The sequence below is a fragment of the Eptesicus fuscus genome, chromosome 9 (assembly GCF_027574615.1).
Source record: "Eptesicus fuscus isolate TK198812 chromosome 9, DD_ASM_mEF_20220401, whole genome shotgun sequence".
Classification (NCBI taxonomy): Eukaryota; Metazoa; Chordata; class Mammalia; order Chiroptera; family Vespertilionidae; genus Eptesicus; species Eptesicus fuscus.
This window is the reverse complement of record NC_072481.1, coordinates 32,699,488-32,718,597: the sequence shown is the minus strand read 5'-3', so window position 1 is coordinate 32,718,597 and position 19,110 is coordinate 32,699,488. Positions and strand designations below refer to the sequence as shown.

The window sequence follows — 19,110 nt, the reverse complement described above, 5'->3', positions numbered from 1 at the left end:
CTTATTTATGCATTCATTCGTTGTTTCTTGTATGTGCCCTGACCAGGAATCTAACCTGCAACCTTGGCATGTCAGGCTGACGCTCTAACCAACTGATCTACCCCGCCAGGGCACAAAATATTTTTGCAATACAATTACTGGGCATAAAATTGAGATGAGTTGAGGTGTATATGGGAGGTGAGGCAGTGAAGTCCATGAATGTAGACAATGCCAGAATGAAACGAAATGCCATTTTAAAAATGAGATAACATGGAGCATATCTGTCTACAAAGAGCAGCTCTCTCTCTCCCAGGGCAAGCTCAAGCCTTTCTTCCCTCCCTCTCAGGCTGCATCTCCTAAACTCTAAGGGTTCCCATGAAACTGGCAACCAGGGGAACAATTGCCAGCGGCAACTGGACCTGGGCTAACCCCCTGAACCTGTCTCCAAGGCCCCCTTTTCTCTGACTCCAGTGAGCCAGAGCAGTCCCACCGAGGTTCTCTCCTGTTACTTATTCTAAGCCCTTCCTTGTTTCATTGTCCCTACCTTTATTTTTTAAATTTATCTTTATTGTTGAAATTATTACAGATGCCCCCCCTTATTTCCCCATTGACGCCCCCCCACCCCAACCTGGCTTTCACCACACTATCATCTGTGTCCATGGGTTATGCATATATGCATATAAGTTCTTTGGTTAATCTATCCCCCCTCTCAGCCTCCCCCCATCCCTGGACCTTCCCTCTGAAATGCATCAGTCTGTTCCATGCCTCTATGTCTCTAGATCTATTTTGTTCATCAGTTCATTTTGTTCATTAGATTCCACATATGTGTGAGATCCTGTGATACTTGTCTTCCTCTGATTTGGCTTATTTCGCTTAGCATAATACTCTCCGGGTTCATCCGTGCAGTTCACTGTCCCCACCCGGCTTCAATAAACCTACAATAAAAAAAAAAAGGAAGGGGTGGGGTTTGCTAGTAACACTCCCGCCCCCAAAGCTGCGCGCGCAGCCGAGCCTCCGCGCAGGCGCAGGTGCCCAGTGTCACCCCTCCCCTCTTCCCCCTTCTCAGCCTCCCGCCCCCCCCCTGGAACTTAAACCCTGAGTAGCTGGGGTTCCCCTGCCGCTGCCGTCTGACAGCACCCCGCCGCGCTGCACCGTGTCTGTCCGCCGACAGGACCGCCTAATTGGAGCCATGACTATCACCTCCTCGCGGCCTCGGCCCCTGCGCCGGGTGTTCGTGGTGGGAGTTGGGATGACCAAGGTAACGGAGCGGCCGTCCGGGAGGCGGGCTCCCGGCTCCGCTCTGTCCCGGTGAGGACAGGGGAGCCCGGAGGAGACCCGACCCGGGGGGGCGGGGAGGCGCGGGGCGCGGGTCAGGGCCTGACACGGTCCGTGGGTCCGTCCTCCAACCCACCGCCTGGGGACATCGGCCCTCGGGGCATCCGAGTGGCAGTTGGCGTGGGTGATGATGGAGAGCCTGAGGGATTGCAGGGTCTCCGGTTTTTCATGCACCCATTTCCTCTGCCTCATTCTGTTTCATCCCCGCGACGGAGTTGGTGAGGGACACAGCAAGATAATCTCCAGCCCGCGTCTCCCTGGACTCCGAGTGGACCTTCCGAGGAGGCAAGGTCCACCTCTCTCCCCAAAGGGAAGCGGATGGTGAATGCCGCCTGCTCTGCACTCCTAGGAACACAGTAGTCCCCCCTTATCCACGGTTTCCGTTAGCTGCAGTCAGCCCCTGGAAACCCCCCAAATAAACAGTTCCTAAGTTCTAAATTGCACTACCCACTTTAGTCACTTAGCAGCCATGCACTTAGCCATCTTGGTTATGTGAGAGACAGAGCACGGGAGTGCACATTCACATAACTTTTATTACAGTGTATTGTTATCATTTTTATTTTATTATGAGCTATTGTGCCTAATTTATAAATTAAACTTTATCATGGATATGTATATATAGGGAAATAAGCAGTATTTTTAGGGCTAGGTACTATTTGTGGTCTCAGAGACCCACAGGGGGTCTCAGAGCAGATCCTCCAAGGATAAGAGGGGACTGATGTACTCCCTGTTGGATTCCTTCTCAGGGACATTTTAAAAAAATTAAATCTTTATTGTTGAAAGTATTAAATATGTCCCCCCCCCCCATTGACCCCTTCTAGCCCACACCCCGACCCCCACCCCCTACCACAGGCTTTACCACCCTATTGTCTGTGACCATGGGTTATGCATATATGCATACAAGGTCTTTGGTTGATCACTTCCCACTCACCCACCCTCCCCAGCCTTCCCTCTGAGATTCCACAGTCTGTTCAATGCTTCTGTCTCTGCATCTATTTTGTTCATTAGCTTCCACATATGAAGGAGATCATGTGATATTCGACTTTCTCTGACTGGCTTATTTTGCTTAGCATAATATTCTTCAAGTCCTGCCATGGTATGTCATAGGGAAAGAGATCCTTCTTTTTTTTTTTTACTGCTGCATAGTATTCCATGGTATAAAAAAGGTGTGCACAGCTGAAACCGGTTTGGCTCAGTGGATAGGGCGTCGGCCTGCGGACTCAAGGGTCCCAGGTTTGATTCCAGTCAAGGGCATGTACCTTGGTTGCGGGCACATCCCCAGTAGGAAGTGTGCAGGAGGCAGCTGATCGATGTTTCTCTCTTATCGATGTTTCTAACTCTATCCCTCTCCCTTCCTCTCTGTAAAAAATCAATAAAATATATAAAAAGTATTCTCCCAAAAATGTTGTTGTAGTTGATGTGCACTATGTAGTTAGGCCTGTGATGGTTGCAGAGCATGTATCTGTACTGGGCATGTACAGACTTTTTTCTTGCCATTTTTCCCTAAACAAAACAACAAATAACTGTTTAAATAGCATTATATTGTACTAGAGGCCTGGTGCACAAATTCGTGCACAGGTGGGGTCCCTCAGACTGGCTGGCGATCGGGCCAATCAGGGTTGTCTTGCCCAGTCCTAATCGGGGCCAGCCAGGCCGGGGGGGGGGGGGGGGGAGGAACCATGGGAGGTTGGCCAGCTGGGGGGAGGGACCGCGGGAGGTTGGCTGTGGGAGATCATTCTACATGCAATATGGAAAATAATAAAGGGAGCAAGGCTGGAGGCATGGTGGTCAGTGCGTGTCAGAGTGACCAGTAGTTTGGTTGCTTAGGCTTTTATATATATAGATTAGGTATTATAAATAATCTAGAGATGATTTAAAGTACACAGGAGGATATGTGTAGGTTATATGCAAATACAATACTATTTAATGTATGTGACTTGAGCATCTGTGGATTTTGGTATCTGTGTGTGTGTGTGTGTGTGTGTGTGTGTGTGTGTGTGTGTGATGTTCCAGAACCAATCCCTATGGGTACCAAGGACAAACTGTATGTGTATGCTGGGTTGTGTTATAATATGTATTTTATTGTGGTTTTCAGTCAGAAAATTTTAAAAGTCATCTTTCTTTATCACAAACAATGACTAGCAAACCACTTTATCTAATCAGTCACAAGTTTGGTAGATTTTACTTTCTTTGTGTTTCTTAAGGCTATCCACTTCTTTTCCTCCTCTGTGCTGCTATGTTAGTCAACTCTCACTTGGACTATTTCAGAATCATGCCACTTGGTGTCATTGCCTCCAGCCTTGCTCCCTTTATTATTTTCCACATTGCATGTAGAATGATCTAAAATTCAAGTTTTCTCATCCCAGTCTCCCTTCTTTTTTAAAAAAATAGGGCTTTATTTTTCAAAGCAGTTTTAGGTTCACAGCAAAATTGAACCAAAAGTACCCAGAGTTCCCATATACTCTGTTCCACACATGCACAGCCTCATCCACTATCAGTAATCTGCACCAGAGTGGTACCTTTGTTACAACTGATAAACCTCTATTGACACATCATTATCACTCAAAGTCTCTCAGTTTACATCAGGGTCACTCTTAGTGTTGTACATTCTATGAATGTGGACAAATATGTGTCCATTATAGTATCATACAGAATAGTTTCACTGCCCTAAAAATCCTCTGTGCTCTGCCTGGTGATCCCTCCCTCCCTTTAACCCCTGACAACCACTGTCTCCATAGTTTTGCCTTTTCCAGAATATCATATAGTTGGAATCACACTGTATGTAGCCTTTTCAGATTAGCTTCTTTACTTAGTAATATTCATTTACATCATGTCTTTTTGTGGGTTGGCAGCTCATATCATTTTAGCATGGAATAATATGCCACTGCCTGAATGTTCCAGTTTATTTATCCATTCACCCACTAAGTTGTTTGCTTCCAGGTTTTGGCAATTATAAAGCTACTATAAACATCCATGTGCAGGTTTTTGTTTGGACATAAGGTTTCAACTCATTTGGGTAAATAACAAGGAGTGCAATTGCTGGATTATGTAGTAAGAGAACGTTTACTTTTGTAAGAAACTGCCAAAATATTTTCCAAAGTGGCTGTGCCATTTTGCATTCCCACCAGTAATGAGTGAGAGTTCTTATTGCTCCACATTCATGTCAGCATTTTATGTTGTCACTGTTTGGATTTTGGCCATTGTAACAGGTGTGTAGTTGTATCTCATTATTTTATTCCAGTCTCTTTGAAAAAATCTACTGTAGCCTGGCTGGTATGGCTCAAAGGTTGAGTGTCGACCAATACACCAGGAGGTCACAGTTCAGTTCCTGGTGAGGGCATATGCCGGGTTGCAGGCTCCATCCCCAGTGTTGGGTATGCAGGCAGGAGCCAATCAATAAATCTCTGTCATCATCAATATTTCTATTTTATTCTCCTTCTCTCTTGCTCTCTGAAATCAATGAAAAAATATTTTTAAAAAATAAAGTAAAATAAAAAACCTGTTGTCTTCAGGATAAAACCCAAACACCTATAAGGTCCCTTGTGGGTTGACTCTACATCCAGACTATTGAAGTTTCAGCTCCACTACATATTAGTTGTGTGTCCTTAATGTTGCTTAATGTCTCTGTGCTCTAGTTTTTTTTAATGGTAAAATGGTGATGATAATAATAGTATCTACTGTGACTATTTCTCTCTTTTCTGTGTCCAGCATGGCTAGAGAGCTGCTGGGGATTGAGAAAATGAAATAAAGAGATAGACACAGAGATGGAAGGAAAAAGCTGGGGCCAGGTGGGACCACTGTCCTCTGATAGAGAGACAAGGACCCAGAGCCAATACAGTGTTTATTTTATACAGCAAAACCCAGGAATTTTTACTAAAAGTCAAGACAAAGGAGATTATGTACATTCTTGGGTGGGCCTGAGTCGTATTAGTTCCTGGTGCTTGGCTGGATTTAAATAACAAAACCCACCCCCTAGCACCTGGGCTGAAGATCAAGCTGACAACACTCCTGCCTCTGGCAAAGCATGTTTCCAGGATGTGGCTTTGCCAATGCCACTGGATTCAGCTGACAATAATTAAAGAAATGCCCATGTGCCTTCCCTGGTGCTATCTACATCTCACCCTCTTCTTGTTTTTAAGGTACTATAATAAAAGTAAAACTTAAACATCAAGAACAAAGCTCTGATATTAAAACAATTGCAAACAATGCCAATGCAAAAACCAAATTACATAAATGTTATCATTTTAAAACTTGAACGTCAAGAGCAAAACTCTGGCTATTAAAATAATAACAAAACAATGCCAATGCAACACATCAATAAGAGAGAAATAAAACTACAGATATGTTAACATTTTTAGCTACTAAATGAAACTTTCTTTTGCTGCTGGTGTATATTTATTCAGAGTCCTCGGACTTGGCTGCGCAAGACTTTACAGAAGACTGGCAGCTAACCAATGCTAGCATAGCCAGAAACATGGTTGAGGAAGTAGCTTCCACTTCTTGCTTTTCTACTATCTGCTGGACTTCAGTCGTCAACTTCTTCAGATGAACCCATGTTAGCACCTCAGTCCCTTGTGTAGCCTTCATCATCTTCCTTTTCTGCTTTGCTGTCATTGGGGCAACTCTCAGTCTTTTGAACAAAGGGATAAGGAGCTTCTCTGGGTCCATTGTGGTTACGCATGTAATGCTCTGGCACCCAAATTGGCTGAACTGCTCCTTCCTGAAAGATACAAAACACAACCTCTTCCCCACATTATTATTGAATCTGCTAAAACCCTTGTCTGGTTTGTGCATCCTTCCACCGGGCCAACTCGGCAGAGGCTATTGTACAGGAGGCCTGATGCCTTTCGGCTGCTGTACGACCCTCTGCATCGCAATTCAAAAAATTTGAAGTATAAAGAGCACAACTGAGTTTGTTTTGAGGTGACACATAACATCCGTCTCCCCCTTTTGTTTTAGTAATTGCATTTTAAGAGTATGATTGGCTCTTTCCACTATTGAGTGACATCCATTTGCCAGATTTGATTAGGTTTAAGTCCTTGAGGATTTACCCCTAATGCTGGCACAGGGAGGTGGATAACACACTGAGGGCATTGCTTGACACTTGGCAAGCCTGCTCTCGGTAAATATGAAATATGGAGTTCCTTGCGCAAGGCAGAGGCATTTTGATGATGCAGGGCATGTGAGGCCTGTGCCATGGAAAAATGGAGTGACCTCCTCTACTGAGGCAACAAGGCAATCTACTTCCTCATTACCTGCAGCCAAGGGACCTGGAAGGCCAGAATGGGATCTAATATGGTCAATAAAACATGGAAATTGTCCTTCTCAAACAACCTTTTGAAGGCTGAAAAATAAATGAAAGAGTTCCTCCAAATTAGTGTGCCCTATAGTAGCTGTTTCAATAATTTTGGCCATACTTACCACATAAACACTATCACTATAGGTTGATGGGCTCCGTAGCAAAATCTGTCAAGGCATAAATAAGAGCTTGTATTTCTCCCCATTGTGCTGAAATATAAGGGGTTTGAAGGACCTTTGCTCCCCTGCTGCAGTAGATACAGCCTTTCCAGAACTGGAAAAAATGGTTAATGCCTGAAGTATAACATCTCTTTTAATGTGGCAGCTAATACCATTCCCTGAACCTAGGCTGGTGTTTTTATGAATATTCATTTAATTTAATCAGCCAATTTAAATCAATCTGAAATAAGGTTTATTTTTAACTTTACTTGTCCTGGGTCAGTGGTCAGCAAACCATGGCTCGCGAGCCACATGCGGCTCTTTGGCCCTTGAGTGTGGCTCTTCCACAAAATACCACGGCCTGGGCGAGTCTATTTTGAAGAAGTGGTGTTAGAAGAAGTTTAAGTTTAAAAAATTTGGCTCACAAAAGAAATTTCAATCGTTGTACTGTTGATATTTGGCTCTGTTGACTAATGAGTTTGCCAACCACTGTCCTAGGTTATGGACAGTAAATGACATTAATTAAATTTCTGCTATTAGTCTTTGAGTAACTTTACATAAGCTTTGTCAGGGAGGCAAAAACTCAAATTACTTACTTTTCTTCTCAAGGCATAACATATAGATTTTAAATTACAGTTAGACCTTTGAAGGAAACCTCTTTTTTTAATTTCCTTCCAGAGTAATTTTTAGGCCACATGGTTGCTTTTTGAGATTTTAACAAATATTGCCACAAAGCCATATATTTCAAGTGATTTTTTATTTATGGTGACTGTAATTATTGTCAGATTTAGTATTTTAACAACCATCTTTAGTTTACCTTGTAAATATTAGCAGAAGAGATTTCAAAGTTTTTAAATTTCTCCTTTTTATTAAGCTTAGAATTATACTTTTAAAGATTATCCCTTTAGGCTTATTTGCATATATAGCGGGATCATGGGTAGTCCCAGTAACTTTCAGAGGGCTTTATTAGAATTTAATTGTTTATAAAAATACTGGCTTTTTATTTAGCTGAAATTAAATGAAACCTTGATTAAGCCAAAACTGGTTTGGCTCAGTGGATAGAGCGTCGGCCTGCGGACTGAAAGGTCCCAGGTTCGATTCCAGTCAAGGGCATGTACCTTGGTTGCGGGCACATCCCCGGTAGCGGGTGCACAGGAGGCAGCTGGTCGATGTTTCTCTCTCATCGATGTTTCTAGCTTTCTATCCCTCTCCCTTCCTCTCTGTAAAAAATCAATAAAATATATTAAAAAAAATAAATGAAACCTTGATTATAATTTAAAAAGCTAATTTATAAAGTAATTAAAGTAGGTATCTTTATTAAAAAGGCAAAGCAAGTAAATTTAGTAAACTTATATGTCTGATTCACAAGGCGCAAATGCTGCCTCATCTCCAACCTATTTAAAATGCAGGTGACTAGGTGCTTTTGGTCTTTTAAATTTCCGTTGCTGAAAAATTTGGCTGTATTTAAAAAATATATTGTTACTTTATTTTGCCCTTCTTAGAGGCCAAAAACTTCATAACATTTAAAATATATGTATATAAGTAAAATACAGTTATTAATTTTTTTTCATCAATTTTACTTTTTCCAAAGGCCTCCTTGAAAGGTAATATACAAGGTATCAATGTAAGAGCTTGGAAAAGAGCACAGTGCTTTTTTTTTTTTTTTTTTTTTTTTTTGGTACTTGTACCAAAGGCAGTCATTTATTCAACTGTGGTGGGAACCAGTGTGCTATTAGGGAAAGAGCCTGGGTTTTGGAGCCAGATGTCTGGTGCCAGACAAGTTGTTCTCATTGTGCTGCTGTGTGCGCTTAGGTAAACCACGTAACTTCTGCACACATCAGTTTTTCCACCTGTAAAATAGGTGTAATAATGACCACTTGTGTTTGTTGTGAGGATTAAATGAGATAACGATTCAAAGCAAGCAGCACAAAGCCTGGCACATGGTGAATGCTCATGAAAAGTTATGTTCCTCTTTGCTTTTTGATTTCTTTTTTAATTACTTTATTGATTAAGGTATCACATATTTGTCCTCATCCCCCCCATTCCCATCCCAAATCCCTCCCCACGCATGCCCCCATTCCCCTGTTGTCCATGATCACTGGTTAGGCTCATATGCAAGCACACAAGTCCTTTGTTTGATCTATCTCCCTTATCCCCACCCTCTCCTACCTTCCCTCTGAGGTGTGACAGTCTGATCGATGCTGTTCTTGTTCATTAGTCTATATTGTTCATCATTTCCCCTAGATGAGTGAGCTCATGTGATACTAGAAATTCACTTATAAGAACCAAAAATGAGACAAGCAATAATGGTTATGCTGGGAGGCAAATGAATCAGTCTATAGTGAGTTTCTTTCTGGGCAACAGTTCTTTTGAGTCCCAATTTCTATGTCCAACAAATGTGTACATAACAGCAATGATATTTCAGTCAGTTATTTTTATTTGACAAAGTTTTCCATGTGATTTCAAGTATATTAAATTGGCTTAATTAAAAAAAAAAAATTTCCTTTAAGAAGAGAGAACAAATTCTTTGAATCACTCCAGGCCCTTGGAGTTTTCAAAAAATCATCCCTCAGTTATAGCCTTGAAATTTAACCTGGAAAGACCATCAAATATATATATATGTATATCTATATAATCCTACATAATAAAATGGTAATATGCAAATTGACCGTACCTCCACTATGCCCGTGATTGGGCCGGGAGGCATGGGGGGGGCAGAACTTGGGGTGGCCGGGGTAGCCGATTGGGCCGGTGGGAGGAGTGGGGGGGCGGGGACTTGTGATCAGCCGCCGTGCTGCTGAGCAGGGACCAAATGGGGCCAGCAGGACACTGAGCTTGCATCGCCAGTGGCGGCACGAGCTCAGCGTCTGCACCATGGCTGTGCTGTGGCCCTGCAGGCTGTGCAGCGAGAGTAAACGGGCCTCCGGGGCTGCACACATGCACCCCCCACCCCGGCTGGCCGTGTGGTGGGAATTAAAGGGCCCCTGGTGCCGCGCGCATGCGCCCCCGCCGGCCGTGCTGCGGGAGTGAACGGGCCTTTGGGGCCCGGAGCTCAGCATCTGCGTGGCAGGGGAGGAACCAGAAAAATGGATCTTTCCAGTTCCTGATGCTGACAGCCCTATGGGTGCCGGGGTCCTCCACCTGCAGCCCCCAGTCGCAGCCCATCAGCCCCAGTCGCAGACTGGAAGCCCCCTGCCAGCAGTCCAGACGGGACCAGTGTGGTGCTGTTGGGGTGGGTGTCAGCGGGCATGCTACAGACATCAAATCACTGCTACCAAGGCCACCCCCCCCACACACACACTCGCAAGTAGTATGGTCCAAGGGGGTGACTCCTAAAGCAAGGCTCCCATGGCAGCTGATGCTCACCATGCCAGGTGAGGAAGCCAGACCTGAAAGCCCAAGCCCTCAAGTACCCGAACTGCAGGGTGTCGTGGGCCAGGGCCCTGAGGAGGCCCCAGGACAAGCATCTTCCCAGAGGCTGTGCAGAAGGAGGGGAGGAACCTCTGGCTAGAGGCCGGGGTGAGGGATGCTGGCGTCTGCAGGCCAAGACAGGGCTGAGGGACACCCCCACCCTGCACCCCCGTGCACGAATTTCGTGCACCGGGCCTCTAGGACTTTTTATAATTATCTTAAAGAATATCAATTAAATTTAAACTGTTTTTTGTATTAAAAAATTGATTGGGATCACAGATTTAATCCTCCTTTTTAAATTAGACCAATAAGTAACATATTTTGAATTCCTAATTATTTCAGAAAAAACACAAACATTATTTTCTCAAAAATAAATTTTTGTACTTTAGGCATTTAGTTACCACAACTACATAATTTCTCCCAATTTAATGTGAATCTTAAACTTTTAGAGCTGTCAAGTCAAATATTTAGCATTTCTTGATTAGTAACACCTTTATATTTTTAAGAATAAATTTCAAAAATACAAGATATAATCAATTAATAGATTCATTTCTGTCCTCTAGATTTCATACGAGGCATACTCAGATTAATATTTCAGTATTATGTCATTTCAAAATATTTAGATATAAATTTTTATCATTTGACTTAGTAAACTTAACATTTTTAAATTTCCAGCGGCTCTGGAAAACCACATTTGAGGCTGGCAAAACAGGGTTGGCCTAGCCGCTTGACTTTAAAACAACCATAATTTTTTCTGCTGGGGGAAGTCAAGAAGCAAACTTGTAGCTATTCAAATGCAAAATTGCTGTTTTCTTCCTGCTGGTTACTTATTGCCCGGTGGGAAATTTTAAAAGAGCCACATTTTTCTTTAGACATTGCCTTAGGAAGCTAGCCTTCTTAATTAACAAAGGGCGTAGCCAGACTTCACCTGGGCTACTTAGGTTTTTATAATTAATATATTATTTATTTATGTTTCAACAATTTTTAGATTCTAGAGTCAATTATAATTATTTTAAGGCATTTTCTTCGGCAAATTTTTGTAACAGAGACAATTTACTGATTTTCTTGGCGGCCTTAAAGTTAACTTTGGAGTGTGGTTCTTTATTATTTTGAAAACTACCTTTTATTATGGAAATATCAATCTGTTTTTAAAAATATATTTTATTGATTTTTTACAGAGAGGAAGGGAGAGGAATAGAGAGTTAGAAACATCGATTGAGCCAAACCGGTTTCTGCAGAAATATCAATCTTGTTGCTAGAACCTAGCCTATATTTTTTCCTGGGTCAAATCCGCCATCTTTCTGAGGAAAAAAAACAACAGTCTTGGGTTTTATTCTGTAGCATTCGTAGAGATTAAGTTTAATTCAAAACTATCTAATATCCAAAATTGGACAGTGTGCACACATTTTAAAAAATATATATATTTTATTGATTTTTTACAGAGAGGAAGGGAGAGGGATAGAGAGCTAGAAACATCGATGAGAGAGCAACATCGACCAGCTGCCTCCTGCACACCCCCTGCTGGGGATGTGCCCGCAACCATTGTACATGCCCTTGACTGGAATCGAACCTGGGACCTTTCAGTCTGCAGACCGACGCTCTATCCACTGAGCCAAACCGGTTTCAGCTGTGCACACCTTTTTTAAGCTTACTTCTCTCTTTACACATGCACAGAAATCCCAGACACATTTCTAAATTTTGTAAAACTTTTAAGTCACTAGCCAGAAAAAGCATGGTGAAGATGAGACCTTTTAAAATAGCTTTCTTGGGGAGTGGGCGTCCACACAGGATCACCACTTGTCTCCCTTCCCTCACCTTCTTGCTTTGGGGGAAAATTCAGTAATGATCTGGCGTCTACTGTTTTTTTATTTTTATTTTATTTGTTTAGGGAAAAAAAAGATTTTTTTTAAGATAAAGAATTATTGGCAGTTGTTGAGAAATTCCTTTAATCCTTTCTACTTGGTTTAGCTGAGTACAAGTAGTTTGAGCCTCCAGCAAAATGAAATATGAAGTCGCTTTCACTTTCTGGTCAAGTGCCTATATCCAGCCGTAAAGGCTGGGCAGCTAGGAGCAAAACCTTTCTTATCATCTGAGTCATCCTGCTCACAGTGATGCAGTGACGCTTGTCCCGCTCTGCCTCAAACTCTAGCTCCTGCTCATAATTATGAGGTAAATATTTATCAGGTGGGCTCTTAACTGTGGTCACAGGAGAGACAGGCAGAGGTGGAGGAGGCACAGAGGGGGGAAGTAGTATTTTTAGAAATTCGCACCCCTCCACTGTAGGTAAAGCCGTGGCTACACCCTGCTTAGACATTCTTAAACTCTCCTGTGCTGGATCAGGGCAATCATGAATTAATGTAGGAATAGGAGTTTTCTCTAGACCTTCTGCTGTGTATTGGTCACACAACTGCTTTCTGACCTTTTCCCATGTTTGAAAGTTGATGGTTCCCTCTTCAGGAAACCAAGGGCAAGTTCCATTAATAAAACTTAAGAAATCAGGAATCTGACTATGCTTAACAGATCATCCTCAAGCTTTGAGCATAGTTTTAAGCATTTGAGAGTTGAGGTTTCTTTCCTGAGACCCTGAATTACCCATGTTTTATACCCAGCTAATACAACTTACAACAATCCGCTCCTTACCTTACTTCTTTAATCTGTTGTGCGGTGCACTTCTCGGAGCGACCCCCTTGCCTGACTTTTTTTTCTTTTTAATATATTTTATTGATTTTTTAACAGAGAGGAAGAGAGAGAGATAGTTAGAAACATCGATGAGAGAGAAACATCGATCAGCTGCCTCCTGCACACCCCCCACTGGGGACGTGCCCGCAACCAAGGTACATGCCCTTGACTGGAATCGAACCTGGGACCTTTCAGTCCCCAGGCCGATGCTCTATCCACTGAGCCAAACCCATTTCGGCTCGCCTGACTTTTGAGAGTTCCCCTGTACTCAAGTCCCTGGGTCAGGCGCCAAATGTGAATGTTTCTCTCTTTTCCAGTCCAGCCCGCTAGAGAGCATTCTGGTTCCTGAGTAGGGGCTGCTGGGGATTGAGAAAATGAAAGAAAGAGACAGACACAAAGATGGAAGGAAAAAGCTGGGGCCAGTTGGGATCACTGTCCTCTGATGGAGAGACAGGGATCCAGAGCCAATACATTGTATTTATTTTATGCAGCAAAACCCAGGAAGTTTTACTAAGAGTCAAGACAAAGGAGATTATGCGCATTCTTGGGTGGGCCTGAGTCATATTAGTTCCTGGTGCTTGGCTGGATTTAAATAACAAAACCCACCCCCTGGCACCTGGGCTGAAGATCAAGCTGACAACACTCCTGCCTCTGGCAAAGTGTGTTTCCAGGACATGGCTTTGCCAATGCCACTGAATTCAGCTGACAATAATTAAAGAAATGCTCATGTGCCTTCCCAGGCGCTCTCTACAGTCTACCTCTTAGTGTTATTGTGAGGACCAAGTGAGTGAATAGATGTAAAGTGCTTAGCACAATTCATAACCCAGTAAGTTCCCAGTAAATGTTAGTAGTTATCATTTGGTCCTAAGTTACTTTTCTATCCCTATCACTTCCCATCTTGTGCTTCAACCTCTGCAATATAAAATTTTTTTGCAGTACTTGGATTGAGCCACATTCTCTCACTTCTAGGCCTTTGCTCTAGGATTTCCTTTTCTCTCACTGGGCTGTTACCCTTAAAGACATTTAAATGTCAGTTCTTCTGGGAAGTCTTTCTAATCCTCCCTCTGACGCTGGGTAGTTGTCTCTCCCAAATCATTCTGTACTTATGACACTGTAGTGTAATTTCCTGTTTTTCATTAGGCTGGAATCTCCTTGAGGGTAAGGATTGTATATTATTTATTCTCAGAATCAAGGAAATGCTAGGTGTTCATTCTGTTTTTATTTGAATGAATGCATTTCTGTGATGTTCTGTTGTGAAGAAATCTAAACTTGCTTCTGTTTGTTATATCCTTCTATATTTCTAGTTTATGAAGCCTGGACTTGAGAATTCAAGAGACTATCCTGACTTGGCAAAAGAAGCAGGTAATATAGAACATTTAGACCTTTGAGCATTATAGTTTATTGTCTGATCTGTTTTGATTGTGGACTAGCCTTGCCGCCATAAAAGGAAGCCTGGTCAAGGGAGAAAAACCTATACAAGCAGTTGCCTAGTGGCTTTCTGGAGGAGGAAGGGGAAAACTCGGATATTCTTAGCTGATAAGCAGAGCAGACAGTGGCAGTTGATGTATGTGCTACCCAGCTGTTGGTTAGGACAGCAAAGGGCTCTGTGGGAGAGAAAGGTAGAGTCATTAAAAGGGATAACTTAATTCTAGGAGATATAACAAAATTAGTGTCTTCCTTTTCTAGAAAAGGGATAATCACATTCAGAATGTATTAAATACCTGTATGGTGGCTTTCCTCTCTTTGCTTGACTGAGCCAACATAGAGAATTCTTTTTCTATCACTAGGCTATTGTGTGACTAAATGAGGTGATGCAATTTGTTATTGTTTATTCTAGTATTAAGCAAAGAACTTGGATGCATAGTGGTGAGTGAGCTGGAACTCAGAGAGAGAAGGGTCCATAGTGTGTGGGTCTATGTTCTCTAAGCCAGCAGTCACCAACCCGTGGTCCGTGAGGTCCGAAAGGTTGGCAACTGATGGTTTAAGGAAACCTTTGGAGCAGCAGTTGCCAACTAGTGGTCCGTGGGCCACTGGTGTCCCGTGAGGTCCAAAAGGTTGGCGACCGCTGCTCTAAGCAGTCTTCAGAGGCATGTGCTTGGGCTAGGCTGCTGCTAGCTGGACTATCGATTTGAATTCGTTGTTCTCTCTTTAAAAAAGGAGGACAAGCACAGTAGCTTCTTTTCATGGTAGAAAGAAATGTTTAGAGTCAGAGCCATGCAGTCTAAGTTAGGTGTCAGTTGTTGGGACTTCTGCAAAACACCAGCTTCCCAGCAAGGGAAACTTGTAGCTCCTTGGCCCCATGAAGTTGTTAGGTAAGTCCTCCTCCTGGGAAGTCTCCAGACCCATCCTGTTCCTGCTAGCTCGTTGCAATGCAACCCAAAAAGAATGACTGCGGCCCTAACCAGTTTGGCTCAGTGGATAGAGCATCAGCATGTGGATTGAAGGGTCCCAGGTTCGATTCTGGTCAAGGGCAGGTACCTTGGTTGCGGGCACATCCCCAATAGGGGGTGTGCAAGAGGCAGCTGATCAATATTTCTAACTTCCTTACTCTCTGTAAAAAAATCAATAAAATATATTTCAAAAAAAAAGAATTACCGAGGTTATTCATTAGATAATCCACTAGTGCCTACAATCCATATATTGGGATTTTGTTTCAGCTCTATCATTTAACTCAGTATTTAGATATTACTATACATGAAATCAGAGCATCTCTGCTCCCCAAAAGGAAGGTTCATGAGGATTAATTAATTGATGTTGATTCTCTGGGTGGACATTGTTCATTTAATATTTATCTTTTATGTTGCTAAACATTCTCTTTTTATTTTATTTTAATTTTTAATTGATTTTAGAGAGAGGAAGGAAGAGAGAGAAACATTGATTGGTTACCTCCTGCCTGGGGATCGAACCCACAACCTGGGTACGTGCCCTGACCAGGAATTGAATCCACCACCTCTTGGTGTACAAGACGATGCTCCAACCAACCAAACTACACTGGCCAGGGCAATGTTATTAAATATTCTCTTTCTCTCTCTCACTTTTTTTTTTGTTAATCCTCACCTGAGGATATTTTTCCCATTGCTTTTCAGAGAGAGTGGAAAGGAAGGAGGGAGGGGGAGGAAACAAAGGGGAGAGAGAAATATCTATGTGAGAGAGATGCCAATTGGTTGCCTCCTGTACGTGCTCCTGACCAGGGCTAGGGATTGAACCTGAAACCCAAGTACGTGCCTTTGACCGGGAATCAAACCCACGACCTTTTGGTACACAGGCCAGTGCTCTATCCACTGAGCAATACCAGCTAAGGCTATTTTCTTGACATATGTCTCCAAATAGCTTCTGCCTTTCTCTGAAGTGGAGATGCTTTAAACATTTCTTTGTATATATTTTTTGTTCCATTTCTTTTATTTAGTTAAAAATTTTGTGGTTACTTTAGTAATATGTGAATATAATATTTTGATTACAAAATGGTAATGTTGAGGTGAAGTTATGGAATTTGAAACTAACTGTAGGGATTAACTGACTGTGTTTACTGCTTAAAACTCTCTTCTTTTGTAAGCATAATCAGGAAAAGAAAACTTCATTTAATAAAGGAACTTTGCCCTGGCCAGTTTGGCTCAGTTCATTGGAGCATTTTCCTGTGCACTGTAAGGTTGTGGGTTCGATTCCTGGTCAGGGCACATACCTAGATTGAGTGTTTGATCCCGGGAGGCAACCCATCGATGTATTTATCTCACTTCAATATTCCTCTCTCTCTCTTCTTTCCTCCCTCTCTAAAATCAATAAGAAAAAAAAAAAAAAGGAACTTCTATGTAGAATAAACTTAAAAACACACAAGTTTTTATTGATTTTAGAGAGCAAGGAATGGAGAGGGAGAAGGAGAGAGAAACTTCATTGGGTTGCCTCTTACACTGTATGCACCCTGACTGGGGACCAAACCCACAACCTGGGTATGTGCCTTGACCGGGAATTGAACCAGTGACCTTTTGATGCATGGGATGACACTCAACCAACTGAGCCACACCTACAAGGGCTAGAATAAACTTTAAAAACTAGCTTTGTTCATAGTTCTAGTCAGTTTGGCTCAGTGGATAGAGCGTGGATTCTGGTCAAGGGCACGTACTTGGGTTGCAGGTTTGATCCCCAGTCCCAGTTGGGGCACGTCGGGGAGGTAACTAATTGATGTTTCTTTCACATTGATGTTTCTCTCTGTCTCTCCTCTTCCCTTCCACTCTTAAAAAAAAAAATACCCCTTGGTTCTAAGTTTGTAAGGAAATGAGAAGTGTGAAGGATGACTCTACTCACATATCTGACATAGTCTTAGGTGAGATATATGTGTCTTCAGACCACATCAATCACATTTAGTTTACCTTGGGGTAAAAACCCGTAACATTCTTTTAAAAAAATATATATTCTTACTGATTTTAGAGGGAAAGGGAGAGTAAGAGAGAGATAGAAACATCAATGATGAGAATCACTGATTGGCTGTCTCCTACATGCTCCCTACTGGATCATATGCTACATAGTTTTATATTCTGAATCTTTAAACTTATTTTATCATGAGCATTTCTCTTGTTACTTAAAATTGTTTGAAAAAATTAATTTTTTCATATATCATTATATATTTATGCTATGATTTTTGTTGGACATTTATGTTTGCAACTTTTTGATATTTTAGAATTATAGTAAACATCTTGCTAAATAAATATTTGGTCTCCCCTGGCCATGTTGGCTCAGTGGTTGAGCGTTGACCAGGAGGTCACGGTTCGATTCCGATTACTGGTCAGGGCACATGCCTGGGTTGTGGACTCGATCCCCAGGGTGTGTGTGTGCAGGAGGCAGCTGATCAATGATTCTCTTTCATCATTGATGTTTTTACCTCTCTCTCCTGCTCCCTTTCTTTCTGAAATAAATAAATTTATTTTAAAAAATTTGGTCTCATCTCCAGGTACCTTTGAGGTCAGAGCTTGGAAGTAGACTAATTGGAACAGTGATTATGAACATTTTAAGACTCTTGCCCAATTATTTTTCAGACTGTTTACATTATTAGTCTCACTAGCAGCATATGGGAATGCCTTTCCTAATATAATCTCACCAGCATTATTATAACTAAAAAATTATTATTTTTTTTGCTCATATGTTAAGCAGGAAAATATAACTGGTCTGCTAAGCCAATCCCATAATCAATTATGTGTCTCTTAGTTGTTTTTTTTTAAATTTCTTTATTGATTACGGTGTTACATATGTGTCCTTATTTCCCCATTACCCCTCTTGCCTCCCCTCATGCCCTCATATGTGTCTCTTAGTTTAAAAAAATTCAAAGTAATACATTCATATGTTCAACACACACACACACACACACACACAATGGCTTATGATTCCCAGGCCTGCTCCTCAGGAGACAATTTCTTTTAACTGTTTTGGCTCTAGTTGTCCTGGTGGTTATCTCTATATCTATAATGTCTATTCTACCACACTTATTTCAGTTTTTCGCTTATCAATATGTTTGCTTCTCACTGTGATAGATGAGGATTTAACTTATACCTCTTCAACCTCCACTCTCCTCCCCAGTTTACTTTTTTTTTTAATTGTTTAAAGTATTACAAATAATAGTACATATATCTCCTTTTTTTTCCTCCGTTGACCTTCCCCCAGCCTCCCTTAGCCCCTGTCACATGCCCTCATCCCACCCCCCCAGTGTCTTGTGTCCATTGGTTGTGCTTATATGCATGCATACAAGTCTTTCGGTTGATCTCTTCCCCCCCTCTCCAACACTCCCCAGCCTTCCCGCTCTCCCCAGTTTACTTTTATGTATTTTTTCAGTTCATCCACTGATCATTTCTGTAACTTTAAATAACATCCTTAATGCTCCATTTCTTGTTCCATAGACAAGATCATCTCTCGATCCTGACGTTGTAAGATGATCACCTGAGTATTTCCATCCATCTTTATCCCCAATATTGACATTCTATCCAATTTTGCCCACTAGATGTGCAGTGGAGCCACAGATATGAGTAAGACAAGTACCTTGCCATTAAGGAGATTTAAGATGCTTGGGATTTAATATATTTATAGTTAGGTATATAGTTAAGACAGAAAGTATTAAATATCAAATAGTAGGTGTTAGCCCAGTCAATGTGGCTCGCTGGTTAAGTGCCGGCCTATGAACCAGAAGGTCACAGTTCAATTCCCGGTCTGATTCCCGGGTTAGTCCAGTGGGGGTTGTGCAGAAGGCAGCTGATCAATGACTCTCTC

General features: G+C 42.1%; 1 protein-coding gene across 3 annotated transcripts in view; it reads left to right on the top strand.

Moving 5' to 3' along the window:
* Nucleotides 1-1,066: 1,066 nt before the first annotated feature.
* SCP2 (sterol carrier protein 2) overlaps nt 1,067-19,110 on the top strand; it is a 109,203-nt gene continuing 91,159 nt past the window's right edge. For all 3 annotated transcript variants that reach the window (XM_054720882.1, XM_054720883.1, XM_054720884.1), the window contains exons 1-2: nt 1,067-1,237; nt 14,166-14,223. In XM_054720882.1, coding sequence (XP_054576857.1) covers nt 1,169-1,237; nt 14,166-14,223 — 127 coding nt within the window. In that variant the 5' untranslated portion in view covers nt 1,067-1,168. The remainder of the gene's footprint in view (nt 1,238-14,165; nt 14,224-19,110) is intronic.